General features: G+C 42.7%; 1 protein-coding gene across 1 annotated transcript; it reads right to left on the bottom strand.

Annotated features, from left to right (window-relative positions):
• Window positions 1-437: 437 nt before the first annotated feature.
• PSMB3 (proteasome 20S subunit beta 3) lies at window positions 438-9,809 on the bottom strand. The gene is made up of 6 exons (XM_044297581.1): window positions 9,668-9,809; window positions 8,532-8,716; window positions 7,528-7,635; window positions 5,805-5,982; window positions 4,332-4,426; window positions 438-562 (listed from the first exon to the last, which is right to left on the bottom strand). Exons 1-6 carry the CDS (start codon window positions 9,668-9,670, stop codon window positions 514-516), a joined length of 618 nt encoding a protein of 205 aa, XP_044153516.1. The 5' UTR covers window positions 9,671-9,809; the 3' UTR covers window positions 438-513.
• Between the last annotated feature and the right edge of the window lie 414 nt (window positions 9,810-10,223).

Genomic DNA, 10,223 nt, shown 5'->3' with positions numbered 1-10,223 from the left:
ACCCATCTTACTTTATCACCTTAGCTTGTCCATGTCATTGTCAGCACGTCTGAAATATTGCATACGCACAGCAGATACTGTTTCCCCTCGCTTCTCCTGATATGCATACTGAGCTGTATGTACCTTGTCTTCAGCAACTCACTGCGCATGCGCTGGACCTCTTGCAGCTCATCTGGCAGACTTTATCAGCATCCTATCTCCAGAGAGGATGTGTGCGAATCAAAGTATGACCCGGTGGGGGACCCTCTGATTTCTCCTTGCCCGGCATTTACCTACTGTTGGGTACATTCTCAAACTGTTAAAAAAAAAAAAAAAAAGTCTCTTCCAAGCCCTTTAAGAAAAATTATCTTTTAGGTACACGGGCCAAAATGTGTTGCCAGGTTCTCTTTAAAGCACATTTATACAGATACCCAATAATAAATCAAAGACATATCAGGTCTGAGTACATATTTTTCATTTTTTTTTAATTTAAAAAAGTAACATTGATCATTTCAGGGGTCTCATCAGCAAAAGTTAATCCATACGCGCCTTCAGGGTCCGGGTGGTCATTTTATCTTTTTCTCTGGAAAGAAAAACAGTTTGCAATTTCACTGCTTGGTTCAAACTTCATGCAGATCACAAGAACAGATTCAGCACCATACAAAGCCTTGATGACAGCTGCCGCTGACCAATTAATCTAGTTTACCATCTGCCACTTCTGACCATACAAGCAGCCATGATTATGGTTACACTACAAATGAGGATTCCAAGCTGCTTAGAGGAAAATCAACCAGCGTTTTACTGTTAATCCAGACAAGTAAACTCTTAGTGAACCCAAGAAATTACTTCTTACACATTTAAAATTAGCCTGCATGATAGCAGGATGAAGCAAATGGATTTCCTGTTTGGAGCTAGAACATGAGGATAATTTAAGTCAATTTTGCCATAACCTGCACCAAAATTTAACACTTTCAACCCCGGGCCAGTTTTCACCCTCCTGCCCAGGCCATTTTTTGCAAATCTGACGTGACACTTTATGTGGTATTAACTTTAAAAAGTTTTGTTTTCTCATCATATTGTACTTTATGACAGTGGTAAAATTGAGTCAAAATCTTTCAAATACCAAAATTTGTAAATTTCAATTTCTCAACTATTTTTTGAGTTACTATTATAAAAGTAATTACTTTACATTACCCATATGTCTACTTCATGTTTGGATCATTTTGTGAATGCCATTTTATTTTTTGGGGGGGATGTTAGAAGGCTTAGAAGTTTAGAAGCAAATCTTGAAATTTTTCAGAAAATTTCCAAAACCCACTTTTTAAAAGGACCAGTTCAGGTCTGAAGTCACTTTGTGAGGCTTACATAACAGAAACCATTCAAAAATTACCCCATTTTAGAAACGACACCCCTCAAGGTATTCAAATCTGATTTCACAATCTTTGTTTAGGTGTTCCACAACAATTAATGGAAAATGGAGATTAAATTTCAGAATTTCACTTTTTGGGCAGATTTTCCAATTTTAATACATTTTTATTTCCACTAACAAAGCAAGGGTTAACAGTCAAACAAAACTCAATATTTATTGCCCTGATTCTGTAGTTTACAGAAACACCCAATATGTGGTCGTAAACTGCTGTACGGGCACACGGCATCGCGCAGAAGGAAAGGAACGCCATATGGTTTTTGGAAAGCAGATTTCACTGGGATAATTTTAAGCTGCCATGTCACATTTGAAGCCCCCCTGATGCACCCCTAGAGTAGAAACTCCAAAAAAGTGACCCCATTTTAGAAGTTACGCCCCTCAAGGTATTCAAAACGGATTTTACAAACTTTAACTCTTTAGGTGTTCCACAAGAAATAATGGAGATGAAATTTCAGAATTTCACTTTTCTGGCAGATTTTCCATTTTAATCAATCAATTTTTTTCCACTAACAAAGCAAGGGTTAACAGCCAAACAAAACTTAATATTACCCTGATTCTGTAGTTTACAGAAACACCCCATATGTAGTCGTAAACTGCTGTATGGGCACACGGCATTGCGCAGAAGGAAAGCAACGCCATATGGTTTTGGAAAGCAGATTTCACTGGGATAATTTTAAGCTCCCATGTCACATTTGAAGACCCCCTGATGCACCCCTAAAGTAGAAACTCCAAAAAAAATGACCCAATTTTGGAAACTACAGGATAAGATGGCAGTTTTGTTGGTACTATTTTAGGGTTACATATGATTTTTGGTTGCTCTACATTACACGTTTTGGCACCATTTCTATTTTTTATTTACAATGTTCATCTGACAGGTTAGATCATGTGGTATTTTTATAGTATAGAGCAGGTTGTTACGGACGCGACAATACCAAATATGATTTTTTTTTTGTGTCTCCATATTCTGAAAACCAAAGTTTTTATATTTTTTTGGGCGACTGTCTTATTTAGGGGCTCTTTTTGTATGAGATGAGTTTGATTGGTACTATTTTAGGGTGTATATTACTTTTTGATTGCTTGGCATTACACTTTTTGTGATGTAAGGTGACAAAAAAAATGGATTTTTGACACTTTTTTTTACGGTGTTCATCTGAGGGGTTAGGTCATGTGATGGTTTTATACAGCAGGTTCTTACAGATGCAGCGATACCTAATATCTATACTTTTTTATTTTATTTATCTAGGTTTTACAAATTTACACAATAACAGCATTTTTTAAACAAAAAATAAATCATGTTTTTAGTGTCATATTCTAAGAGCCATAGTTTTTCTTTATTTTTTGGGCAATTGTCTTAGGTAGGGTATTTTTTGGGGATGTAAGGCGACCAAAAAGTAGCTTTTTTTAGCACAGTTTTTATTTTATTTTTTTGACGGTGGGAGTTTATCATTGTAGGCATTTGCAGTTTCTAATCTGGAGTTGCTATGCGCAATTTTGCCAAATTTACGAAAATAATGTGCAGTAATAAGTATAACTAGAGGATGCCTGGAGTGGAAATGTGACTTTTTTTTTAAAGTTTCACTTTATAATTGTGTCACAAAAGTGATCTACTCTGTAATTCTGACCAAATTTTCACTCCAAATCGGTAGGTGGTGCTGGAAGAAGCAGTACTCAAAAAGCGACAACATTTTTGTGCAAGTGACCCGTAAATTGTTGCAAATCCCTCACTTGCGACCTTTTGAAGCCAGAATTCTGGCCTGCAGAGCTTGATAAAATCCCTCCATAGTGTGCGTTTATACCTCTTATCTGGGGACCCTTCCTCTACCCTCTTCAGTAACAGGTTAAAGGGATTGTCTAGCATTAGAAAACCATGGCTGCTTTCTTCCAAAAACAGTCCTACATCTGTCCAAAGAATGTACTGCAGCTCTGCTCCAATGAGGTAAAATGGTAAACTTCAAAAATGCATGCAACCTGTGGACGTGTGGCGCTGATTTTAGAAGAAAGCAGCCATGTTTTTCTAATCCTGTGCAACCCCATTAAAAAGGTATCCAGGAACTGATAATGACAACCTATAGTCAGGATCAGCTGTTTCAGGGTGCTGCTCGGCTCACAGAAGCTCTGGTGAATGCAGGCGGCTCCTGGCAGCTTTCCAAGCACAGCGCTGTACGTTGTACAGTGGCAGTGCTTAGTATTGCAGCTCAACCCCACTGACTTGAATGGGGCTGAGCTGCAACTAGGCCATGTAACTAATGTAGGGTGATGTCACATGACCTAGGATGAGGCACTCATGGAGCGCCAGCCTCCTTAAACAGCTAGTCGACAGGAGTCCCGGGTGTCAGACCCCCCACTGATCTGATATCGATAACCTATCCATATAACCCCTTTAAGTATATAGTCCCAGAGACCTCTTTCAAAGCAAGCAATATTGTTAGTCAACTGGTTTACCGCCCTGGAACAATGATATAAAAAAATAAATAAAATTTGACTAGCTCTCAAAATGTATCTCCAAAGCATAAGGGCTTATGCACACGAACGTATTTTCTTTCCATGTCCGTTTCGTTGTTTTTTTTCACGGACTGTATACGGAACCATTAATTTCAATGTGTCCACAAAATTCATTTCTGTATGTCCGTTCCCGGAAAAAAAATAGAACATGTTCTATTACTGTCCACATAACGGACAAGGATAGGACTGTTCTATTATGGGACAGCTGTTCCGTTCCACAAAATGCGGAATGCACATGGACATCATCCGTATTTTTTGCGGATGGTCGTGTGCATGAGTCTTAATGCCAAAAAGGAGGTGGATGTTCCTGCACCCAATCACTCCTTTAGAGGCCCTTCTGATAGATTCCCTATTTTAAAGTCATATGTCTCTGACAGATTCTCTTTCCAGTAAATGAAGAGAACAGAACATGGCAGCTACTTACATAATGTGTACAACTACACCCATTCCTGAAATCGCATCTCTGTCCACAGCATTAAGCATGGCCTGGGAAATGGTTTCAAACAAGTCTTCTGGCTCCTTTATGAAGGGGAGAATAAAAGAAGAGCAAAATATGTAAGTTGCACTTTGGTACATGATGAAAGCTTGTTTAAAAGTTTTATTTAAAATGTCCTTTAAGGGGTTATACCATGGAGACCAAGACAGATCATATGCCTATTAAGGGATGTTCCACTGTTTGGGTCCCTATTCTATTAGCAAGAACAGTTAGTAGCTCTGGCAGACTCAAAAACGCCAATGCAACCACCAAAGACTGGACTCACCGTGGGGGGGGGGGGGGGGGGGGGGGCTGTAATGTGAAAGAGGTTCAGCAGATGGGAACCCCAGAAACTACAAATGGGTCCTTTCAACCCTTTTCACTGGACAGCTGCCATACATAGTTTAACCATAAGTAGATCAGGAAATAGGACGGGCACTAATCCGGCTCTCCTCCACAAACATCAAAGGAACGTTCCCTATAGAGGCGACATCGCGGATTGCAACAAACTTTGCCGGTGCTCAGTCTCAATTAGGTCCAACGAGTATACACACATCAAGATGAAAGACGGCACTCACCGGGAGAATGCCATCTTTCATCTTGATATGTGCATGCCATACATAGTTTGCCTAATTTACCAAAACTGACCAACAAAAACTATGCACCGTGGCCCATAACAACCATGTGCAGCAATAAATGAAAGCTTAGCAGATTTCTAGTCAATTATAATACATGATGATCCTGGTCCCTATATGGACACTTCTGAAGTGCCCTGTATTTTGAAATGAATAGAAATTATGTAAATGCATTAGTGATCAGACAACTGTTGGCGAGCTCTTCCCAAGTTGCCATCGCTGTGGAGCATCCTTTAAAAAAATAGCACAGGTACATTTGTATGTATACTGTCCGGATATCTTATGTCTTGCACTGAAAATGTTCTATCCGGACAAGCCAAATGATGTCCCAAAAAATGAATAAATAAAAAAATCACAACCATCTTAATTTATCCATTGTTCCTCCGCAGAAATTTAAAGGAGTATTCCAGTTGTTAGGTGATAACTATTAGAGTGGCGGGGGTCCTACTGCTCGGACCCCCACGATCACAATTACTGGTACCTCGTACCCGTGCGAGGTCAGGCATGTGCACCGCTACTCACTACATCTCTACGGGAGTTCTGGATGAGTACAGTGCTCGACTGAGATGAATGGAGCAGCAATTTGCATGCCCGAACTGGCAATCAATTAATTTCAAGGAGTTCTGAGGGGTATGGAGTACCTGTTCTTGTAACTGGTGAGGGTTTCAGTGGTAGGACCTCCACCGATCTAATAGTCATCAGGATAAGGGTAACGTTGAAGAACCGGAATACCCCTTTAAGAGTGAAAAAGCTGTATCCAAGCAAGTATGGATAATGCTATACTTACCAGGTCAGGCTCCCAGAGAGACTCGCACATGCCATACATCTGCTCTGAACATGTACCGCTCACAACAAAGTCTTCAGTCACCATGGGACATCCAATGAGGTCCAGGGAGCAGATAAATGGCTCAAAGGTCTTGGGGTCCAGCCCAGCAATAACTGGCTCCACATAATAAGGGCCAAACCTACGAGAAAAAATACTAGATCACCGAACCTAGTCTTTGTGATGATTGTTACCACACACAAAAAAAAGTAGGACAGTTCAATGTCAAATAGGGTCACACAGTATATGAGCATTAAAGGGGCTGACCACTGGCTGCCTGTCCTCAAACTTGTTTACATAGTCTTGGGACAGGCAGCCAAGGTGAGCTGAACGTTCTTGTCTACTGTGGCATGGCATGGACCTGGCATAATCATTTATGCCCAGATTCTTTAGAAGTGGCTAACCCCTTTAAATACTACTGTCCCACATAACATAATCCTGCATCTTTCCTTAGATCTGTGTGCTGTGTCATTCCTCTTATATTCCTGCTAGAAATGTATGGATAAATTGACAGCTGGATGTTGGCAGGTGGGGGTTGTCCAATCAGTGCAAGTCTGTGCAGTGACATACATTTCCAAGAAGAACAGCACAATGTAGAGGAATGACAGGTCCTCTTAAGGCTACATGCACACGACCGCATGTCATTGTAACAATGCCTATCCTTGTCCACAAAACAGACAAGAATAGGACATGTGGGGATGTGTTTTTTGTGGGGATACGGAACGGTGCAACGAATGCAGACAGCACACGGAGTGCAGTCCGCATCTTTTGCGAGCCCATTGAAATGAATGGGTCCCGCAGCCCATCAGCAAAAAAAATAATAATAATAATGAACAGACACGGAAACAAAATACGTTCGTTTGCATGTAGCCTTAAACAGCCTCCGTTCAGTTTTGTCCCCATTGACAATGAATGGGGACAAAACTGAAGCGTTTTCCCCCGCTACTGAGATCCTATGACGGATCTCAATAGCGGAAAGGGAAGGCGCAAGTGTGAAAGTAGCCTAAGTAATGTTTCTTTATTCTTGTTATTAAATTTTTGCCTGACAGCTTAGAGGGGAGTCAAAAGTGGCAATGTGATTAAGGACATGATCCAGGGGGCCATATTTTCTCAGATATTGGGGTCATTTACTATGACCCCCTACGCCAGAAACTAGTGTAAAAAAGTTGCACAGTCCCCATTTACAACTTTTTAAATAATACCGCCTAAATTTGAACACTCAAAGTGAAAAGTGGAGTGGTGGGGCAGGGTGCGATGCCACGGCCCTGGGGATATCAAAGCCCAGCATAAAACATTGTTTTTTGATAAATGACCACTGTCTGAAAAAGAAGAGTACTTTGTAAAATAGGACACAGGAATCAAAACCCACTCTTGCGGATTGACATTTTGTTGGCATGGCAAAGAGGAGTAAGGCTACTTTCACACTAGCGACAGCCCTCTCCGGTAGGCTGTTCCGGCGGGGCAACAGACTGTCGGATCTGTGCTACCGCTAGTGCACCGTGCCGCCAGAAGTCCGCTCTGGCCCTATTCACTATAATAAGCGAAGGGCCGGAGGTCTGGCCGCACCACGGCAAACATGCAGAGAGGCGGCCGGAATAAAACTATGACATGAACAGCCTGCCGGAGAAGGCTGCCGCTAGTGTGAAACTAGCCTAAGCCAGCATAACTTTTCTTTTGAGCTTCTCACCTTCTCTCATACAACAAATTAGACACCATGCTCATAAACGTCTTCGGTTTGATCTGACGTCCTTCCTTTAGCTCATACAGATTCAGCCTGAACTTCAGACGTTGGGACCTGTAAAAGGAACACACTTATCAAAAATCGTCTGAACAGAAACAGATTAATACATTAATGAACAGAAAGTAAAAAAAATAAAAAAAAAGGTGTCAAGGAAAATTGTCCCATGACCTCTATAAAAAAGGAATATTCTGGGCAAAAATGAGGGCATGGAGCACAAAGCCAGGCATCAAGGAAGACCAAAGAGATTATCCCGGTGCCATGCACAACACTATGCTCAGCAAAGTATCAGTTTTTCCTGGTGTGTTGCTTTACATGAGAGTATCTGTATCATGGTAATGCTACGTTCACATCTTTGGTCAACAGCCTGCCGGCGTTCACCGGATCCCTATTGACTATAATGAGATCCGCGATATATGCCAGGTTTTGACTGCACAAAGCAGTTTTTGTCCGGCCTTAACGAAACAGTATCTTTGTTATGGGAATCTGTTGCTCTGTGTGTTCTAACTTATTAATAAAGTGTTCAGTGCACCAATGGCATGCCCTAGCCCTTCGGTGCACCCTTTGTCCCTCCCCGTGTCCTTAGACAACTGACAGGGCCAGGAGACTGCCCCCCTAATTTCATGCATGGGCTACAGCTGCCTCTTCAAATAGCTGATAGGCAGGGGTGTTGGACCCCCCACCAATGAGATATTGATAACCTATTTAACCCCCAGAAATCTACTTTAAAGTGGTTTTCCCAGAATCACAATACGCAAACACTGCTGAGATCCTGAGAAAGGGGCGGCCTCTCTAGCAGATACTGCCCATGAATAAGAGTGGTGGAGTTTGTGGGTAAAATTCAAACCGTTCTGTGTAACCCTCCTATCATATAACACAATCCTGCTGATTCGGAAGAAATAGTCGAGAATGGGACAGCTACTAATCTCATGTGAGCACAAGGCAAACCGTACACTGTCTGCACATCAGTTGCTAGTCCGGCCAATCCGATGTATAAGCGATCACCCATGGGAAAGATTTTCTGGAAGTCAGTTGTCACCATCTGGGCTTGGACTCCAAAGCGTCTGTCCGCAGCAATGGCCACACAGTTCTTCCCTCTCATGGCCATGACGGCCCCACCGTTATACGACATAATAGACTGCAGAAGAAAAAAGAAAAAGTTAGGCTAATGCTTTGGATTCTAATGGGTCCTTCTGGATGTTGCGGTTTTAGAGGGGTTTTTGTAGCTCTTTTACCATTTTAAAGGGATTTCTTAAGACACTGGACTTATCTAGGATCAAGATACCGATAGCCTTCCCCAGCATAGGTCATTAATATCAGATTGGGCTGGGTTTGACTCCCAGCACCTGGGCCGATCAGCTGTTTAAAGGGGTGGCACGCTCGCGGGAGCGCTGCAGCCTCTTCAATGTTTACCAGGTGGTGAAGGGTGGTTACAGGTTCGCCCCATTCAAGTGAATGAGAAGAAGCTGGAATTACCTTGCACCACCCTCTATGTAGAGGACGTACAGGTAAAAAGTGAAGAGGGTCGCAGCCATTTTAAATAAGCTGATCAGCAGGGTGTCAGGAGTTGTTGCCCCCCCCCCCAAAAAAAAAAAAAAATCTGTTCTATCCTGAGTATATCAATATCCTGATCCTGCACTATCCCTTTAACATTGATGGCCAACCCTTGGGACAGGTCCGATCCCCTGCATCCCCACTAATCGGCTGAATGAAGGGGCAATGACACTGCAACCGGCGCTGTTTACCAGGCACAGTGCCATACAGTTGGCAGTGGCTACACATGGTACATCAGCACAGAGGTGCTTCCTGGGCAGGGCATATGGACAGAGGCTGGCTTGGTACGGGCACAGGGCATGGAGAAGGGCCAGTCACCCCATATATGAATCAGTATATGATGGGGGAGTCAGTAAGGCCATTGCAGAACACTATATTCTGCCTCCATGAAGCAGACTGAGGGTAATACACCAGCACAGATATTAGGTCCCCATGTGACATCTGCTGAGTAATTATCCCGCACAACGCTATCCCCCAGGCTTCCGCCGCAGCTTCACGAGAACAGCCACGTAAACTCTCCACCCGGTTCTCTCACCATCTTGACTCCGGGACGTTTTCTTCTCGCTATTGAAAACCGAAAGCAGCACCCGGTTCCTGCTCTGCTGCTAATGTGATACGCCCACTTAATGCTGATAGGCGGCCCCGCCAGTGGATCCGTGCGCTGATTCGATTACAGCCCTGTCAGTCATCGACGATTGGTTGAGTTGGCTGAAGGGGGAGGGAATAAATCAAATACGCGAAGTCATAGGGTGCCGCAAAGCGCGATGGGTATTCGGAGGACCGGGGAAAAGAATTGGCGCATTGTGGGAGTAGGAGTAGAGGAAGAGCGGCGGAAATACAAGCATGATGGGATGCTGGAGGACTGGTTGCTATAGCAATTGAACGCAGTCTTGTTGAGGAGTTTTACGGAAGTGTGTACGCCGCGTTATCACTAGATGCTGTGCAGTTTAACCATTTAGTGACCTAGACATTTTTTTTATATTTATTTTTATCACCGCATCCCAAGAGCTATAGTTTTTTTTATTTTTCCGTCGGTGTAGCCGTGTGAGGGGCTTTGCATTTGCTGGACGAGCTGTTTTTAATGGCACAAT

The sequence above is a fragment of the Bufo gargarizans genome, chromosome 6 (genome assembly GCF_014858855.1).
Source record: "Bufo gargarizans isolate SCDJY-AF-19 chromosome 6, ASM1485885v1, whole genome shotgun sequence".
Classification (NCBI taxonomy): Eukaryota; Metazoa; Chordata; class Amphibia; order Anura; family Bufonidae; genus Bufo; species Bufo gargarizans.
This window is presented reverse-complemented; position numbering and strand designations above follow the sequence as displayed.